Raw genomic sequence first — 21,302 nt, 5'->3', positions numbered from 1 at the left:
TACAAACGAGGTGCGTAGTAGTCACAGGCCGGTTGTCCTAATTCCTTGCTACAAATGAGCCTCACCGTTATGAAGAGGGAGCTGAAAACCCTGCTTAGTAGAGAAAGAGGTCAATCTCAAAATTCCCTCTCCTCTCTCCCTCCCCATCATGCAGCTGGCACCGTTCACTCTGGCAGACACAGCTCCCTGAACATAATGGTGCAATCACCGCTTCAAACATCATTACTATCTAAAATAGATAACCCACTTGCAAGTTGACTATTTTTATAGATACAACATTTTCATGCAGTTTAGCTGCTCTATTTGTGATTTATTCCACTTAACCAATGCAGTTTCCCTGGTAGTGTCTTATATCAGAATCAGAATAACCACAATTGCCCAAGTAATTGTAAAAATTATAATACTTCCGAGTTGCCTCTTATCTCCTTGTACCCATCACCAAAAACTTCATAAACTGAACCCTGAATCCGAAACAAAAATTATAAGCTATCTGGTTTATATGTCTTTAGTGATCAGAATATTATTTTTACCCAATTTATCTACTTTTTCCACATGGAGGTCTTGAGAACAAGAATTTACTAAATACACTTTATATAGTACTTGCCTCTTTGAGGTATTAAGAAAACCAAGTACATTTGGAAACATTAATAAACTTTTTATTACTTTGTTAAAATACAAATAATTCTTAATCTAGACTCACTAATAAAGAAATAATTTAATATACATTTTAAATGGGAATTAATTTTGTTTGGATTAAAAGGCAGTTGTACCAAAGAAAGACACTTTAAAAGGTTTTGCAGCTGTATCATGAAACATATGTTAAAAAAAATGAAATTTCACATATAATATGGAGGAAGGAAAAGGAGAGAAGCAATCAATTTGAATACTCTGATGAGCTCAGATTTCTTCAAGGACAAAAAGGGGTGATGAGGGGCATAACTGAAAAAAACACACAAAAGAATAGTATATACTTGTCCTGGGAAAATTCTAATGTCCCTTTCAGCTAAGTTTGAAAAAAACGAAAGGAGATACAAAAGTTTACTGGCTATGGTAGCTAATGTAACCTTGAGCTCTGACAGAGTAACAGTAAAACTGTGGATGGTTTTAGACCACAAGAGAATTTCCTATGACATTGAACAACACGAAGAATCTGACTCTTCCCAATTTCTATTTCGCTTCTGTCTTCCCTAGTGAGAAATATTCTCAAACCAGAAAGGATAAACAAACAATGTTACGAGATTTTTGAAGTTTCGTACAGAGATCCTAAGAGACACTTAGCTGCTTTAAATCAGTGTAAGTATCCAGACCCAGAAGAATTAGATGCAAGGGAATGGGAGGAATTTACATAAAAATTAGGCATTATCAATGGTTCACTACCAAAAACAAGCTATAATAAAGTAACCTGATTTGGGTGGAATTCATAGACTTACTACTAAAAGGGTAGATCAAAGGAATGTCATAAAAAGAACATAGCGTGAATTTGGAAAAGCAGTGAATAAAATACCTCACAATGTTCTCACAGGTATATTGGAAAGAAGTAGCTGACAAATAGTTCTATTAAGTGGTTTCAGTGTTGGTAGAAATGCCATGCATAAAAACTGCTTGTAAATTTATACTAAGCAGAAGAGAGGTTGTTTAGCGATATATCATGGTGTGTTGAATTCCAGTTACAGAAAACATGCTTATTAAATCTAAAGATCATGCAGAGGAGACAAGTGAATATATTGGAAGATAGACTCAAGATTCACAAAGATCTACATAGATTATAAATATAGGCTAAAACAAATAAGACTAAATGTAATAGGAATCATTTAATTTCAATCAACACTTTGACAAGTGTTTTTTACAAGTGTAAACACTTTTTTACAAGTGTTACCAGATAGGGGAACCATGGCTTCACAAATCATCGGGGAAAAAAATACCTGGAAGATTTAATTGAGTATGTGCTCAGTGTGAGCCAATGCCATTAGATAGCTCAGAAAATACTGGCCTACATTACAGTAGATCTTAGATCAATAATAAGAAGATAATAATTTCATTGTATCATGTTTTAAATAGCTGCTATTTAATTTCATCACATGATACATGTTCATTGTAAAATATTGGAAAATGTAAGCAAAAAGAAAGATCACTCACGGTTCTGCCACTCAAAGATGAATACTGTTTACATTTGATGTTTATCAGTCCAGACTTCATAATGCACATTATAAATGTTCACACACTTATTTTTCATTTTTTTTAAAAAAGGATCATACTATTACAATGCTATTTTGTAACCTGTTGTGCTTTTTAATTCAATAGTATATCAAGTCCCAGTATATTCTACACTGGTCAAATGACATCTAATGCCCTTGTGTTCATTTCTGCTCACCACACTGTGAGTCGTTGCAAAATTTAAGAATATGCAAAGAAGTAAAAAAGAGCGTTGCAAAAAGTATGAAAATGTAAGTTCACCTATGCTCTGCTGCCACATGACAAAAGGCTGAAGGAAATGAGTGTACTGCCATGAAAAAACAGAAGATTTATAAGAAAATAATATAGCTAAACGCATGTGCCTGAACAACTGTGCTGGTAAATGAATTAAACTACTTTAGATTGACCCACGTCGCCAAACTGGTACCAACTTCTGGAAATTAAAGGGAGATAGATTTCAACTCAATAATAGGATTTTTAAAAAAATAATTAAAGCTGTCAAAAAATGGAATGGATCTAATCATTGGAGGGTTTAACAGGACTGGAATAACTAAATGGTAAAGGATGTCAGAGGTAACTCCTATAGGTGAGAAGTTCTAATAAAAGACCCCATCTTTATGAAGAGTCTGTGCTTCTAATGGAAAACTTACTATAGAAATTTACTCCCAGTCCAATATGAAGCAAATTGGTAGTCATTAAGGTCTTAAGAATAGAGTCCAGTGCTTTCAAGCTGCATGAGAAACGCTAACACTAATGATGAACACCAATGTGCTAAATGCTTTGCATTCATGCTTTACACCTCATATTGTATACTTACAACAACCCTGTATACACTATTCCCATTTTATAGAAGCTAGTGACACTTAGAGAGATTTTTATATTTATTCAATGTCATTCTTACTTTTGCCAAAAATTGCAGTGTCACCCAATCATACCTGATTCCCCATCACATAGACAATCGCTCACTTAGTAGGTAATATGTAATCAAAAGTATTTTCACAAAAGTTCTTAACTATTGATCCCTCAAAGCATAGTCATGAGATTTTTAATTAGAAAAAATATATAAAGATTTTTAAATTAAATTATACATTGCAAAACAAAAATATTCAGATTAGACATTCTCAACCATATACCTTAAACTTTTGTAAATAAAACAGATCCAATGAATAAGATGTTAGATGTAGTAAAGCAAATTTAAATCAAGGAATTTCAAATCTTTGCCATTACTAATTACGTGACCTTGGGCAAGTTCTTAATCTTCTTATCTCTTTAGTCTTTTATCTATGAAATGAGGATCACTTAAGGTAGATATAAGAATTAAATGATACATGCAAGCATTTTGCAGCACGGGATCTAAAACTTATTATACAACACAAGTAGTAAACGGAGCGGGGAGAGGAGAGGCAAACCTATTCTACAATTCATTCCAAAATATTTTAAAATTTCAGAGTATCATTATGTTTGAAGGGGGAGGGGACACATTTTCCATTATTCTGTAAAAAATTTCTGATGACAATTATTTACGAAATAAAGTGACAACTAAATAACATGTGCCTTCTCTTAGGAATTTCATTTTATGCAAAGGATCACCCAAAGAGTACAATTTCAACTCCCATTTCCTTCTAAGACACTTTTAATTGTCTATTCAGTATGAGATACGTAAATCCAAATTTAATGCTTATTGGTTTGGGTTTGATTTTTACATCTTGGTTCAAAACACTCTAATGAACACGTTTTTTAGTTTCACTGTTTTCTATGCGCATTCTTGTTGTAGAGCTACTACTGTTACCTCTGACAACACCAGCAAAAGAGAAAAGCTCTCATTCAAGAAGCACAATTTGGGTCACCATTTTGATATTTTATTTAATGTTGACATTAAAGAGTTGGTATGTATTCTAAAAGTTTGACATCTATTCTTTTTTTTGAATTGGCACAACTGAGAAAGTATTTAAAATATGTTTGCCTTTAAGTTCTATCACAAAGATAGGCTTTTTAAAATACTATTTATCTCAATGAAATTTACTGAAGTTCTCCCAGTTTTCAAAGAATTCTTTAGTCTTTCAAAGAATTCAGTTCCAAAAGGAATTGATTATTTTTAGAAATCTCTTTCAGCATATAGGTTTCTAGCTATAATCATTTTTATAACTGATATGGTCCACTGGCAAACGCGTTACCTGCAACTTAAAACTGTAACTAGATATATTGCTTCTGTGTAAATTACCTGTGACTAAGGGCAATTACTACAGCTATCATCTGAAATATGTATACATTGTCTGTGCGTGAAAGTTAAAATTATTTAACAAGGGAGTACACACAAGAGTCATCACTTCTAAGACCTACTGAAAAAGATGTCCCCTAAATATTCATTGTTCTGTATTGAACTGTCATTCCAATTGAATGTCACTATCAACAAGTATAGATGATCACATATGGAGATTTTTTGAATCTCATCAACTATTTTCCTACTAAATTCACTTCACTGTAATACAAATGTTTTCACTGACCCTGTTAGCCAGGGCTGTAATTAACTGCATTGTCTGACCACTACAAACATGAGAATTGTGTAAAGAACACATTGTCATCATTCAAAAGTTTGCATTAACCACTTGTTAAGAGTAGCACAGAACAGCTTTTCAAAACCAAGAAAATCACTTGGGCTTTTAAAATTTTTTATAATCCAGCTGGGTTGCCTAAGAGATGTTTCAGGGTGAAGATGTGAATAATGCCTCTCAAAATGTCCAGGATAAATTGAAAAGCCATGGTTTTAGACAAAAAGAGTTTTCCTTGAATGCTATCTAGTGAATATTCTTCAGGCTTCCTCCTTCCCAATTGATTTCATTTGTCCATTAATTCAACTTTATAGTTAATAGTTTTTTGAAATATGCAAATCAACGCTATTTCATTTCTACAGTACTGCCTGCTGAATAAAGACCTTGATATTTTTAAAAAATGTCATCTTAGAAAGATTCTCCAAAGATTCTCCAAAAGGCCTCTACCACATTCCAAATACACTATCCGGATCCCGACTTGGCATGCTTCATCCCGAGACATCAAATAAGCAAGTTTCCACTCAGCTATGTCCAGGTAACTGAAAGTGCTGCTGGGGCTGCCAAACCTGCCTCATCAAGTTTTATACACACCCCGTACTGATGCCATCTCATCAGAAGGTTCACTTTCTTCATTTTGTGGGATCATAACCCATAGCAGAGCAAATGCCTTCTTGCAAGAGAAGGTAGCAGCAACCAAAAGCTGTGGTTTTTGCAGGGTGATTGCATGCACGCAATAGCTTCTCTGCCCATTTCATTTAAATAGTGCAAAACACACACACACACACACACACACACACACACACACACACGGCTGAGTTCCAGCCTGCAAATAGATCATAAACATTGATGGGAAGCAGGTGGCACGCCGATTTTCTTCCAGCCACACTAGGACAGGTCCAAGTTCTGCACCACAGCTCAGAGAAAAGTCGCTACAGACGCATTGATGGAAGGCTATTTTAAAATTACCGAATGTGAAGCATCAATCTTCCTGGGAGGCTCAAACCTCCTCTCCATACACCCTGCCTGTTTTGCTGCCTGATTTCAGAATGAATCGCCGGCAGCCGGCAGGTGCAATAACCGGGAGGAGGAGGAGGAGGAGGACGTATCCATCACAATGCATAAGGAGGTATGCAATCCCGGAGCTGCAGCCGGTCCTTACCTTAGCAGATTAGACAGGGGCAGGGGTCCGGATCCGCCGCCCAGGATCCCTCCTTTCCGGCCAGACAGGAGTTTCTCCACCAGGGCCACATTGCCAGTGCGAGCAGCCTCCAGCAGCTCCTGGTCCTTCCCCATAGTCTCTGAGCGACTCCCTCACAGAGTCCGTTCCCCTCCGGGTCCTTCTCCCCGCCCGCCCCCACTCCCCCAAATCCGGGGCCCTCCCCGCCCCACCCTAAAATCCTGCGAGGGCTTCCGCACCCAGAGACCCCCGCAGCCCCGAGCCGGGAGCACCACTCCGTCCTCCTGTTCGGGGCGCAGCTTTTACAATGGGGCCCGGACCATGTCTGGGGAGAGGGGCTGGCCCCGCCGGGAGCGGCGACGCGCCCCCACAGCCACTCCCCTGAATTCCTGAGGCCTCCCTCCCGCGGGTGGGGCGTGAGGGGGGTGGGGACCGGGGTGCTCTGAGGAGCGTCGGAGAGGCCGGTGAGGGCTGAGGGGGCTGAGCGGGAGGAGGACACCGTCCCCGCGGGAGCCCGAGCGCAGCGACGAGCGCGTCCGGCCCCGGCTCTCCCCCGCTCCGCGCCCGGCGGGCTAGCGGTTAGGGCAGGCAGCGGCGGCGCGGCGGCGGCCCGAGGCGGAGAGGAGCGCGCGGCCGCGGCTCCCGCGCCCGTGGCCCGCGCCGAGGCAGGGCGGTGCGGAAAAACCGCGGCGGGCACGTGCCGAGGGCGGCGGCGCGGAAGCGGCGGAGGCGCGGGGCTGGGGACGGGCGGCCGGGCGCCCGGGGCCGCCGCGGGCGCCTCTGAGGCCTGGCGCGCCGGCGGCCGGCGCTGGGGGGCGTGTGCGCGCGGGCAGGTGCGGCCGCCTGTGGGGGGCGGGGCGGGGCGGGGCCTGGCGGGCGGGGGCGGGGCCTGGCGGGAGGGGGCGGGGCCTGGCGGAAGGGGGCGGGGCCCGGGACGGTGTGAGCCTCGTTTTCGTGGGCGGGGTCCCTCCCTCCTCCGTCTCCTCGGAAGAGGTTTAACCGTGTGAGGACCGGAGTCCTCCGCCTCGGCCGGGCGGGCGGGCAGCGGCGCCACGCCTCAGGTCAGTCACGACGCGGGAGGAAAATCCTCCGTGGTGGGGGTGGGGAGGCTGGGGGTGCTGGGAGGGGTGCGTCTGCCACCGCGTCTGTCCGCGTCCAGGCAATGGACCCGCGTTCCGTCCTAAGGCTTAACCTCCCGGACACACACACGACCGAGATCTGTCTGCCCGGGGTCAGAAAGAAGAGGTTTGTTTTATCCTCGTTTCTGTGGCACTGGCCCCTGAACGGTCGGTGACTGTTCCAGTTTTTCTAGGGTTTTGCGTCAGCCCCATTCTTCAGCTGGGCTTTGAGGATCTGCTGACTTGTAAAAATACCAGCAAGAAGGCTCTCGTTGAAAATTCCTCCACCGTCGTACTGGGGAAGATACTCCCGGGCGTGGATTAGAGACCCACTGGCATTGGATGTATCGTCAGCAGTTCACTCTGCACGGCCGGCTTGGTTTTGTTGGCTTGATGCTCTCCTTGCCTGTGGTGGTGAACACGCGTTTCTTTTCTTTTGAAACGTCCTGTGACACCTTGTGCTTTGCCTTGCCCTTGAAATACACTTCATAAATGTTAACTTGCTAATAATCGATTGGGAGGAAAGGGACATAATGGGCACTTTCCTCTCAACCCAGGGAACTGGGTGTTATTTACCACATATCCGTTTTGGAAATGAAGTAGTGACACAAGGGGTTAATTACATTTCTCAAGATGCTGCACCCACGAAGTGGTGACAACTGGAACCCAGAACTGACTCTTGCAGAACCTGTGCTCTTCGCAGTACACCTTACTGCCCCCCGGGAAAAAGTAAAGTGAACAGACAATAATCATCAGTCATTTGATGAGCAGTTACTATGTACCAGGCACTATGTTAAGTGCTTTTCTTGTGTTATCTTAACCCTCAGAACCATCCCATGAGAGACTTCCGTTTTTATACCTATTTTACAGATAAGGAAACTGATTATTCCAAGATCATGCAGCTCAAAGTGAGCCAAGGCTCAAATCTAGGATTGCCTGCTACAGGCAGAGATTTTAATCACTAACTGGAGAAAACAAAAGTCATTCAGAGATAGTAACAACAAAAGTATAGATAGATGATGATGATTGATATATATATATATAAATTTTATGGAATTCGGTTCTGAGGTTGCATTTGAATGGTTAAAAGTATTAGGTAAATTATGGTTACTCATGGGAGGTTTCCTGAAGGAAGTAGGTTTTGAGCTAGTATGATTTTTGTTTGTTTTGTTTTTGTTTTAGAATCTGTTCTAATAATACATGTGATGATAATACGATCCTTGACATAATGGGACTAGCATACCAGTTAAAGAAACCACTGAATTCGTTTTGAAAATGACATACAGAAATCCTTCCACTTTTCTCTTGTTGCACCTTAGCAACACACACATTTCCCAGAATATACCATAAGTATTCAGCTGGTCAGAGGTAAACATCACCCCCAGTTTTCACAAGCAACATTTAATCATGGCTGAGTTAGTGATCGGGAGACTCCTGGGTTATCTTATCAAAGTCAACTCCCAATGACATAAGCATTAGTAATGATTTACTCTAAGAATCAGTTCCACAGTTCCAGGCACACTAGTGGTGTATGGATACTCAAAACCAGTTTTTTCAAGTCCAAAATCCGGTTTTACTTACATTATAGCTTCTTGTTTGAATAGGACAAAGGCTTGTCTGCATGGGAACTAACATGCAAATTAAAAGTGAAGACATTCTTTCAAAAATCTGGAGAGGCCAAAAAATCCTCCAGATTTTTTAAACATCCAGATTTCATCAAGATACTTTGCATCTGTATACAGTAAAAAAGATCCAGAAAATCTTGGCAAACAATTAGACAGGCTAGATCTCAACTTGCACATATGTAACTAAGAATGTGTCTGATGGTCTCCACTAGCCTTTCCAGCCCTAATATTCTGTGCCTATGATGAACGGTCTTAGTCCATTAAGTTATATGTATAACTGAAGCTAGAAATCAAGTATGGGGAAAGATTTGAGACCAATTTCTATTCTGTTTTTAATAACAAAAAACAAAAGTTATTCTCCATGTTTTTCTAATTGAATTTTTAAATCAAAATCTATCTTTGTTATTCTCAACAGACAGTATTAATGATACTTGTAAATGCATATTATATACCAGGGATGATACCAAATTCTTTACTTTTCTCTCTCTTTCTCTCTTTCTCTGTCTGTCTCTATCTCTGTCTCTCTCTCTAAATATATGTGTGTGTGTGTGTGTGTGTGTGTGTATGTACATATATATGTAATTGTATTTTATTCATACATGTGCACACACCAGTCAGGATTAAATGAGACAAAGTGAAGAATCTAGTATCATTCCTGGTACATAATATGTATTACATTTATATATACATAATGCACCAAATATACATATATATATATGATATAGTTCCTGCAAAACCTCAGAATCCCTTCTTCAAAATCCTGATATACACAGATGTAATTGTGTGTACTTTTTGGCAAGTTGAGAATTATTACTCCAATATACACATATTGCAAGTCACTCCTCTTGGGGTTAATTAATAAAAGAAGGAACTAGGGACTGAGACTAGAAAAGGGAGGTAAAGGAAAACATAAGGCAAGTATTGAAGTGTTTGCACACACACAAGTCTTTGGAAACAAATTGCAGGAACATAAATCCAGATTAATCTCAGAACTATGTCTGAGTCTATCTGCAGTGAGGAAGAGGAAAAGATGATGTCCCATAGCATCAAGTTATCAAAGGAGCTAAGATAGGATAACCTTGTGATTCAGAGAATGGGTTTGGAATATATCTACTATCTCCATCTCCAGCACTGCAGACACTCCACATAACTGGGACTATAATCGGCTGTGGAATAGAAGTCAACAGCTTCAGGTTACAGAATATGAAGATAACTGGACATATAAATAGAAGGCCAAGTTCTTGCTTTCTGCATTCCACTTAAGTTTGTCTCCTATGCCCACTTGCCCCTCATCATCTTCCTGAGGAAACCCAGACACCAAGCATATGATGATGTTTGCAGTCTTTCTGAATGCATGGTCATGAGTGTAAAAGGCCATGGAATGTCAATCACCCATCTTCTCCAGGTTCTAACCAACTGAGAATAGACATGAGGAAAAAAATTGAGCATCTCCTTGGGGTTCATCTTTATTACTGAGTCAGGTAAGTATCTAATATCCCTAGTGCAGGGATTCCTACTAAAACTAGAAGGAAAATGAGGCTAGTATCTGCCTCTCTGCAAATATGCAACCCTGAGACCTACATGTGGAGAAAGATCTGCAAATAGGACTTCATATACCCAGCCAAACAAAAGCCTGTCTCACAAATAGGGTCAGAGGACTGGAGAGAATGATAGGTTTCCTGGGCTGCCTTTGGAAAACATGCTGAGACAGGTCCTGATCCACCTGTCGAGTGAGAAAGCAGAAAAAAGCCCACTTCCCGTCTTAGTGAGTCATGAGACAGGCACATGAAGACAGCCAGAGTTGAATCCATATCTCGTTTTGAAAGCAAGGTAACTCTACCCACATAACATCTGCCAGGCGGGAAATTTAGAAACATTGCATTAGGTATTCTAGCCTTGGGTAAACAGTAAGCTATACATTTGACCAGTTCTGCCCCTTGCAGAAGTTTTCGTTGAACTGAACTGTAGTGCAATGTCCTTGGCTTTTATGTGACGTGTGTTATCACATGTAGGAATGTTCTTGGAAATTTTGTCCACTACTTTATTTAGTGAATTCTATATTGAACAAAGTCATAAAACTATACAGGAAAGTTTCTCTACCTCTAGGGAATTCATTTTTTTTTTAATAATACCTAAAAAATTGACTTCTTCACTGTCCACTTTAGCTCTCTGGCAACTAAGCCAAATTTAAGGTTTGACATACTTGTGATCTTTTTGCATCCTCTACATATTTTGCCTTGATTTTTATTGATATTTAGTTGTGTTTTCTTCAATGTTTGTGACAAGAGCTATATGTGCAACCATATTATTGAACTTGCATCTGTAATGAACTGGCCATATGCCAGGCACTGAGCTAGGTAGTAGAATAATCAGTAAAGACGAACATACTCCCTGTTCTCATGGTGCTTCAATTGAAAGCGATAAAAATGCCAGAAATTAAGGAAAAGTTCCCCGTTCTCTATTTCTTTCTGTAATTATTTCACTTATTGTCACATGAAAATAGGCATACCGAATATCTTGAAGATTAGTGTCTCCTTCAAAATGTCCGATAAGAAACAAACTTATTTTTGACCTTAACGATACAAATTAAACTATACATTTCTCATCTTTTCATTCACTCATCACTTACTGAGTGTCTGCTCTGTGTCTGGAAGCTTGCTAGGTGCTGGCAATTGAGCGGAGAACAAGGTGAAAATGGTCACAGCTCTCATGGAGCTCATATTCTATTTGGGAAAAGAGACATGGAACAAGGACTAACAAATGTTATAAAGAAGATGCTGTAATGACAGAAAAAGCAGAGAACCCTATGATTTCACTGATATGTGGTATATAAACCAAAAACAAGACAAACAAATGAGAAACAAGAACTCATAGACACAGACAATAGTTTAGTGGTTACCAGAGGGTAAGGGGGGTGGGGGGAGGGAGATGAGGGTAAGGGGGATCAAATATATGGTGATGGAAGGAGAACTGACTCTGGGTGGTGAACACACAATGGGATTTATTGATGATGTAATACGGAATTGTACACCTGAAATTATGTAATTTCATTAACAATTGTCACCCCAATAAATAAATTTAAAAAATAAATAAATAAATAAAAAGTTAAAAAAAAATAAAAAAAAAAGATGCTGTAAGGGATATGGGTTGAATAACAGGGACACCTAAGTCTTGGAGGTGAGCAGGAGACTTGTCTTCAAAAGAGATGTTTAAACTGAGGCCTGAGAGATAAATGACAAAGAGAAGCAGGAGGTAGAAAAAGAACATTCCGTGCAGAGAGCTGCTTGGGAATCACTACACTTTGCTCTTTAGCGGGCAGTTGGAAATTATACTCTCAGAATTAAATCCCCACATCTTTCTTCCATCTCTGTCTTTACCTCTGCTTCAACCTTGTTTTATTCACTCACATCTCCCAAACATATGTGTATTTTTATGAAATTTAAGTTTATTATTGTTATTGAATGTTCTTAATTTCAAAAAGTATTACCCAAATGCTTTTTCTAAAAATAAAGTTGTTTATTTGCTTGTATATGGTCACTGATTCCTTTTGAAATTGATGATATTAGCCCACTTCAAAGGAGCTTCCCTCTTCATATGAAAAAAACCCAAATGAGTAAACTATGGCTTGTACTTTTTTTGATGTCTATGCATACTTTATGGACCAATGAATAGAATGGGAATTAGTCGCATGAAACAACTTGTATACACAGCTAAGCTGAATATGAAAAAATGAATAGTTAATTCTAATTATAATTGTCCAGCACACATACGCTTTTAAATTCTTTCACTAACAAAGAAACATGTGCAACTAATTATTTGCCACAATCCAAAGCCCTCCCACCTTCCATATTCATGGGCCAGCTTCTTCCTGTCACCCAGCTGAGGTCCAAGCCTGCCAATGGGGGGACCAAGCTGGGCTAGATTTTCAGCCAAGAACAGAAGGGGAATAATTGTGAGATTTTTCTGGACTCATTAACTAACATCTGACTAAATGTATGTGTCTTCTTGTACATTGGTACCTAAATGCTTTCCAAAGTATCCTTTACAAAATACCATAAATTGTGGTTTTGTAGTAGACCTCTTCTTAGCTTAGAAAACTTCTAGAAGCCATCAGTGTCAACAGAGAAGCATAATACACACCTTTACAGGTGTATCAGTTTGCTAGGGCTGCCATAACAAAGTACCACAGATTGGCTTTTCAACAACACAAATTTATTTCCTCACAATTCTGGACGCTAAAAGTCTGAGATCAAAGTGTCAACAGGATTTGTTTTGTTTCTTTTTCCTTGGCTTATAGATGCCTGTCTTCTTCCTATGTCTTCACATGGTCTTCGTTCTATGTGCATATGTCCTAATTTCCTCTTCCTATCAGGACACCAGTCATATTGAATGAGGGCCCATTCTACTGAATTCATTTTAACTTAACCACTTCTTTAAAGACCCTTTCTCCAAATACAATCATGTTCTGAGGTACTCAGGGTTAGTAGTCAGGGCTAATAATTTTGACATATGAATCTAGGGAGGACACAATTTAGTCCATAAGAAGGTTATGAGGACATTTTGAGGATCAGATTAAATGAAACTAAAGAAGTGAAGACATTTGACTCTTACTAGATATTCAATAAATGCTAGTTATATCTAAACAAGTAATTTTTGAAGTATCTGTTGTTTCTAATATTATCTAAGGTAAGGTTATCCAAAACATTTGGTTTTGAAGGTAAACTTTAAATGAGAAAACTGTACTTCCTATAGGAATACACAACTACAATCTTGTAATAAAGTAATTCAAAATATTTGAATTAGCTCTTTTGCTCCTTTTAAGAGTCAGCAGTAATCAAGAGTTACTTCCCTTTAATATCCATGTGATTGTATTATTCATTAGGATTATGAAATTTTTCTTTTGGTCAATTCTAAGTACTTTAAATATCCTAGTAAATAAAATTAAATTTATTCAAGGTGTTATTTCTAAACTAGAGTCAAACTTTTAAGTTTCATTGCTTGTCTCAGGAATCCAAAATGTGTGTAAATACGTATGTATGTGATTTCCATGCATATAGTACAACTGTAAAATCAGAAAAAAAAAACTGTGGTAGTATTAATACATTAATATGTCAATAAACACTACATTAAGAAATACATTATTAATATAACTCATATATAAAAATAAGTGAAACTTTCAGTACTTTTGCAGGGAACTAATCTAGACAGGAAAGAGAAAAGATAAGGACCTCCCCACTTCATAGACTATGTAGATGCCTGACCAATGCACCACACACCTGAAGCTGAAGTAGAAATATTGAATGTCAACTATAACTAAATATAGATGTATATATAATCACTGGATGTGGAGTACAACATAGGGAAGATAGCCAATGGTATTGTAACAGCTATATAAGATGTCAGAGAGATAGTAGCTTGGGGGTTGGGGGGTTATCATTTTATGAGGGGTTTAAATGCCTAACTATTATGTTGCTTTGTACACCTGAAACTAATAAAAATAAATAAATAAAATAAATAACCTCCCCAACACTCTCAATCATTGAATTCCTTTTCTTACAAACTATCGGACCTGTTTTTATGACGATTTTTAGTAGCTATGACTGTATCCATTTAATAAACAGCATCACATTTACTAACAGAAAAACATAGATATCATTTGACTCAAATAAATTTGATCTAAGATTCTGAATGAAGGAGGACAGAGAATTAAATTATTTACAGAACCTGCAACCTAAAACAAGTATTTCCCTTGTTTCCTGGTTGGAATATGTCATTTTAGGTGAAAGAACCTACATGCAAAGTAGATTGTTGCAGCCCAACTTCATACGAAGGACACTGTAAATACCTAGAGTCTAGAAAAAATTAAAAATTCAATTATATCCTAGTATCTATAATTAAGGAGGCAGCACAGAGAAAATCTCAATGAATCCCAGCAATGACGGAAGGATAAAGAAAGAAAATGCTTAGACATTCAAACTGCTAGGGTAGGTAGGGATTTGGTTAACTACTTTTCTTAAAATACTATGAATTAGATGAGCACATTAAAAACACATTCCAAGGAGATCCAAGATGGTGGAGTAGATACTGTGCCTGCTTTCTTCTGTGTACACATTACAATTACAACTAAATTATAAAACAGTCAACTTGGAGAATCATGTGAAATCTAGCTGAACAGAAGTTTTGTAACTAAGGATATAAGAAGCCACCTTGAGACTGGTAGGATGGATGGAGACCCAAAACAGGCTAGCAAAAACTCCGTATGGCAGTTGAGAACCACGAGGGATATCTCAGCTGCAGAGGTTCCCCTTGGAGGAGCAAGAGACCCCAAGCACTAACCTGTCTCCCCAGCCTGGAGCAGTGGTGCAGGGAAAAGGAGCCCCTATAATATCTGGCTGTGAAAAACAGTGAGGATTCTGACCATCCCAGTGAAACAGAAGACTGCGGGAAACCCAGACCTCCTTTTAAACGGCCCACACACAGACTCACTCACAAGCACTCACCTTGGGCTCTGGCAGAGGGACAGTAACTTGGGGGATGTCAGAGACATATAGGTGTGTAGCTTTGTAGCAACATCTGGAGGATTGTCGTGTGGGGCGACCGGCGGGTTCTCAGCTCCCACTCCCCACATTAGAACGCAGAACATGGTGAGGCCAAAAAGGAACACCCACGGAACCATAGATAGGGGAGTCAAACCAATATATTCTTGCTGGCGGCTGGGCTGGAGGAATAGGAAGCAGGAGCCACACTGTTCACAACCTGCTGTCCACTTCTCTACAATCTGCAACCCGCACTCCTCCATGCTAACTGCAATCCGTGCTTGCCAGCCCAGCCACCATCTTCTTGCTAGCCCCCATTCCTTTCTGCTAGCATAGCCACAGCCGTTATATTAGTGGCCAATGGCTTACGGGTTACAGCTGACGGCCAACTAGCCACAGCTGATGGCCATCTGATCACAGTTGATGGCCATTTACTATCCGAGCCAGCACCTTTCTATGTGAGGCCGAGAGCCTGGAAACTGTTTTTTGGGGGCTTTGTCCCCACAAGAATAGTCACCATTTTCCCTGTGTGGGGTCTTTCTCCTGTGCAGCTGGCAGGCAGGCACCATCTTTCCTGTGTTGAGCCCTCCCCCACAGACCAAATGTAAATCTGATTGGCCTGGTGAGTTCCACTCACTCCAACCTGTTGACTCACTGGGACCCAGCCCCAACCAACTTTCCCAATACCAGAGGTACTTTCTCCGCCTGCAGCTAGCCTTGCCCACATTGCACTCTTTCTTAGAAAACTATCACAGTCCACAGGGCCCAGGAAGAAAGTGACTGGCCTTGGTGTGCTCTGAGACATTTGCTGAGTAGTTCAAGGCTCAGCACTGGCACCAGACCAGAGTCTACATTAACTTGTTGACCACACTCTTCCCACTCTAGTGACTCCCTGAGGACCCACCTCACCCAACTGGTATACTGCAAGAGGCCTTATCAGTGGCTGAACCTTAAGGGAGCTAGAAGTGGCAGCAGCCTTGGGGGTGTCATAGCATTTTGTGGAGCTACCCCAAGCCCGGTACTGGTGGCAGACATTTTCGGTTTTCAGTGTGGCCTCTCGCACTCAACTCCACGGTTAGCACAGGCAGCGAACAACTGTGAATCACTTTGTAGCCCCTATCAGATAGTCTCCAGCCAGTCCCAGGCAGTGGATGACCTGAGCCTGCACCGGAGCCTCTCCCAAGAAGCCCAACATACTTGGAGGTTGGCTTCAGACCACAGAAGAGCACAACCCAATTAACCCCACAAGCAGCACATATGAAGGGCAGTCTCACCAGGCACTAGAGCCCACTGGAGCAAATCCCACTCAGTGGGGTAAGCATCCTGCACAGCAGCCCATAAGCTGTGAACACGGGCAAACGCCACAGCCAATCAGCCTGAGGCTCAATCCCACCCACTGATGTGCCAATAGCAATCAAGGCTCAACTATAACAGGAGGGCCCAAACAATCCACACAAGAGACATTCCTGGATTACCTGGAGCAGATAACCAAAGAGACTGTGTCAGGGCCCCAAAGGGAACCTACTATATAAGGCCACCTGGCCAACACTGGGAGACATAGCAGATCTATATAACACATAGAAACAGAGGGAGGTAGCCAAAAATGAGGAAATGCAGAAATATGTCCCAAATGAAAGAACAGGAGAAAACTCCAAAAAAAGAACTAAATGAAATGGAAGCAAGCAATCTACCAGACACAGAGTTCAAAACAATGCTTATTAAGATGCTCAGGGAACTTAGTGAGAACTTCAACAGAGAGATTGCAAGCATAAAAAAAGACAGAGAAACCATTAAAAAAAAAAAAAACAGAAGTGAAGAATAACTAAAATGAAAAATGCACTAGAAGGAATGAATCATCATCAGACTGGATGAAGTAGAAGATTGAATCAGCATTTTGGAAGACAAGGTAGACAATCAGAACTGCAAAAAGAAAAAAAAGTCCAAAAAAAAATGAGGATAGTTTAAGAGATCTCTGGGACAACATCAAGCATAACAACATTCTCATCATACGGGTACCAGAAGGAGGGGAGAAAGCAAAGAATTGAGAACCTATTTGAAGGAATAATGATGGAAAACTTTCCTAACTTGGCAAAGGAAATAGACATACAAATGCAGAGTTCCAAACAAAATGAACCCAAATGGGCCCAGACCAAGACACATTATAATTAGAATGGCAAAGGTTAAAAACAAAGAGAGAATCTTAAAAATAGCAAGAGAAAGGCAACTTGTAGTAAATTAAAAGGGAGCTCCTATAAGACTGTCAACTGACTTCTCAATAGAAACTTTGCAGGCCAGAAGGGATTGGCACAAAATATTGAAAGTGATGAAAAGCAAGGACTTACAACCAACATTACTCTACCCAGCAAAGCTATCATTTAGAATCAAAGGACAGATAAAGAATTTCCTAGACAAGAAAAAGCTAAAGAAGTCCATCACCACCAAACCAGTATTACAAGGAATTTTAGATGGACTTCTTTAAGATGGAAAAGAAAAGATCTTAATTATAAATAATAAAATGGCAATAGCAACATATCTATCAACAATTACTTCCAATGTAAATGGATTAAATATTCCAATCAAAAGACAGGAGGGCTGAATGGATAAGAAAACAAAACCCTCACATATGCTGCCTACTAGAGAATCACCTCAGATTGAAAGACACACACAGACGAAAAGTAGAGGGATGGAAAAATATATTTCATGAAAATGGAAACAAACGCAGAAACAAAAAATTGGGGTAGCAATACTTATTCCAGACAAAATAGACTTTAAAGCAAAAGTTTTAAAAAGAGACAAAGGACCCACTTCAGGGTATTTATCTGAAGAAACCTAAAATGCTACTTTGAGAGGACCTTTGCATCCATATGTTCATTGCAGCATTATTTACAACGGCCAAGATGTGGAGGCAGCCTGAGGGTCCATCAATGGAAGAATGAATAAAGAGAAGGGGTACATATATACAATGGAATATTGCTCGGCCATGGAAGGGAATGGGTTCTTGCCATCTGTGGAGGCATTGATGGACCTGGAGGGTGTTGTGCTGAATGGAGTGTGTCAGACAGAGAAAGACAGATGCAATGCAATTTCACTTATATGTGGAATCTAAAGAGCAAAACTAACAAACAAAACAGAAACAAATTCATAAATACAGAGAATATATTGATAGTTGCCAGATGCGCAGAAGGTTTGGGCATGAGTGAAAAAGGGGAAGGGGATAATAAGTACAAATTTGTTGTTACACAGTGATGATGGGGATGTAGGGTATAGCACAACGAATACAGTCAATAATACTGTAATAACTAAGTATGATGTCAGACGGGTATTAGATTTGTGGGGGTGATAGATGGGGGAGAGTTGGGGGCAGGGTGAAAAAGGTGAAGGCCTTAAGAAATACAAACTGGAAGTTACATAATGGGGATGTAAAGTAAAGCACAGGGAATATAATCAATAATATGGTAATAAGTTGTATAGTGCTTGGTGGGTACTAGACTAGTCAGGGGGGTCATTTCTTAAATTATATAAATGTCTAACCACTATGCTGTACATCTGAATATAAAATAATATTGAATGTCAACTGTAATTGGAAATTTTTTAAAGTGGGGAAAAGGTGAAGAGGAATAAGAGGCCCAAATTTCCAGGTATAAAACAAATAATCATGGGGATGTAATGTACAACATAGGGAATATCATCAATAATATTGTGATAGCACGGTACAGTGTTAGATGGTTAGTGGACTTATCATGGGGATCACTTAAGTATATAAATGTTGAATAAGTATGGTGTACACCTGAAACATATAATATTGTATGTTAGCTATATGTTAATAAAAATCTTAAAACATAATAAAAACACTTTCCATATAAAACATTTAAAACTCATTCTGTTGGATAACTTTTTTTCTATATATAATATACATCACTTATATTTGTAAGAATATGGCAAAATAAAACTTTAAAAAAAAATCCTCCTCCCATTCCCTTTTCCCTTTGTCCTCACTGTCAGCAATCCAACCCCCACCAATTTTTTTTCTTTCTTTCTTTCTTTTTTTTTTTTTTTAAATCAGGTATCCCACTGCTCAAAGGAGGTACCTGGTATTAACCTGAAATTTTCTTCCTGGCTTCTGGCTTCCAAAATCCTAGGCCCTTAGGAGAAGAATGAAGCATTACAACTATAGAGAGGTGAGGAACTGAGGATAATAGCCTTCCTCACCTGAACCCCTCCTTTGGATAGAAAAATATTCCTGATTAGGTAGATAGAAAATTTGCAGGTAAGCAAATACATGAGAATTGAGACCACCCATAGTTATAGCTTAACTAGTAGTACTGAGAACTTAGGTAACCCGTGTCCTTATGACTTTTACATTTATTTCAGGAAATTCTTTCCTAGGAAGACAATTCTAATTCCAATAAATAATTTCAGTTTCTTTCAGGAACTACCTTAAAATAAATTTATCTGACCAAATAGTTTGCTCATCTGGGTAAATAGCCCCTTCTTAGGACTGTAGGGAGGAAAATGTGCTTTAATGAAAAACTATGCATTGTTTAGAGCACACCCTTCTGGGTTATATCATTCTGATTCTACGGAGGTTCTGAGCCATTTATTGCCTTTGAGCTATTTCAAACTCTGTAAGTTGTAGATAACTAATAGCAATGCAAATTAATTCTTGTCTATATACCTAAAATAAATAAATTGTCCAATGAATGTCCACTAATATTTTGGGATAAAGCTCTAGCAGAGGTGCCATCTTGTAGGACCAAAGAGATATACATATTTCATCTTCCCATTTTCCTGTCATCTTCCTAATTCTTTAAGCTTGCTTCATCTTTTGATCTAAGAGGCAAATGACTTCTTTGAGGACAATACTCGTAGAATAAATGGCATTTTAAAGGTAAGATTTAACTTCAAATTAATCTGTTATATTCAGCTAAAAGGGAAAAATGTTTTTTTTATATATACACAGCCTTAGAAACTGTTATTTTAAATCTTTAATGTTTGTTACCTTTCCTGTCAAATGACTATGACTGCAATAAACTATTATTTCAGAAAGCCATTTGTGAAATGCATTATTGACAGTTGGAAATGTGTTCATTATTTTGTTAACAGAAACACCATTTTTTAGGACTGCTCCTAAAGTCTTAGGATTAGAAGTTTTGGTCCAGAATCAGAATAAGTAAAACAATGTCGTCTTCTAATAGGAAATGATGATAGTGGTGGCAAAGATGATGAAAATAATAAATAGCTAAATATATATTTATTCATTTACACATTTTTATTCCCTTTACAAACTATTCATGTTGACAAATATACTATACTTTTTACAGTGACTTACCTTAAAAATATGTCTACAATTTTAATGTGTAGACATTATGATCTCAAAATCAACTGTACAAATATATTTTTGATGATTTACACATTCCTGATTTTGTTAAAGACTACTAAACTTCAAATAAATGGAGTTTTACTGAAAACTTTACTATTATATGAAATTAATAATCCCACAATTATATTATTCAAATTATGATAGCTCCCAAATTATATACAGTGTGATTAGGATTTTTAAATATCGTAACTGTACTGAAGAAAAACAATTAGGTTTTGTAAAAAATGGATTGTTAGGCATTCTAAACTTATGCTAACCAGTAACAATTATTTGCTGAATAGCAATCTTTTTTTTTTTTAACATTTTTTTTAAAGAGATATGTACTCTTTCACTCCGTTTACTCTTTAACTGAGTTTAATGTTTTGGTTTTTTTTAAGGATTTTATTGGGGAAGGGGAACAGGACTTTATTGGGGAACAGTGTGTACTTCCAAGACTTTTTCCATGTCAAGTTGTTGTCCTTTCAGTCTTAGTTGTGAAGGCGCAGCTCAGCTCCAGGTCCAGTTGCCATTGCTAGTTGCAAGGGGCACAGCCCACCATCCCTTGCGGGAGTCGAACCGGCAACCTTGTGGTTGAGAGTCCACGCTCCAACCAACTAAGCCATCCGGGAGGCAGCTCAGCTCAAGGTGCTGTGTTCAATCTTAGTTGCAGGGGCCGCAGCCCACCATTCCTTGCGGGATTCGAGGAATTGAACTGGCAACCTTGTGGTTGAGAGCCCACTGGCCC

At 39.4% G+C, this 21,302-nt stretch overlaps 1 protein-coding gene across 11 annotated transcripts in view; it reads right to left on the bottom strand.

Moving 5' to 3' along the window:
• The window catches only part of ANKS1B (ankyrin repeat and sterile alpha motif domain containing 1B), a 915,638-nt gene extending 909,564 nt beyond the window's left edge, over positions 1–6,074 (bottom strand). For 10 of the 11 annotated variants that reach the window (XM_081058249.1, XM_081058238.1, XM_081058246.1 and 7 more), the window contains exon 1: positions 5,902–6,074. In XM_081058249.1, coding sequence (XP_080914375.1) covers positions 5,902–6,035 — 134 coding nt within the window. In that variant the 5' untranslated portion in view covers positions 6,036–6,074. Of the gene's footprint in view, positions 1–5,708; positions 5,835–5,901 lie in introns of those variants that run through there. The other variant, XM_081058239.1, reaches the window with a different exon arrangement.
• Positions 6,075–21,302: the final 15,228 nt, after the last annotated feature.

Source organism: Rhinolophus hipposideros, assembly GCF_964194185.1.
Source record: "Rhinolophus hipposideros genome assembly, chromosome: 9".
In the NCBI taxonomy this organism is placed as follows: Eukaryota; Metazoa; Chordata; class Mammalia; order Chiroptera; family Rhinolophidae; genus Rhinolophus; species Rhinolophus hipposideros.
The sequence above is the reverse complement of the archived record's forward strand: the minus strand, read 5'-3'. Positions and strand labels throughout refer to the sequence as shown.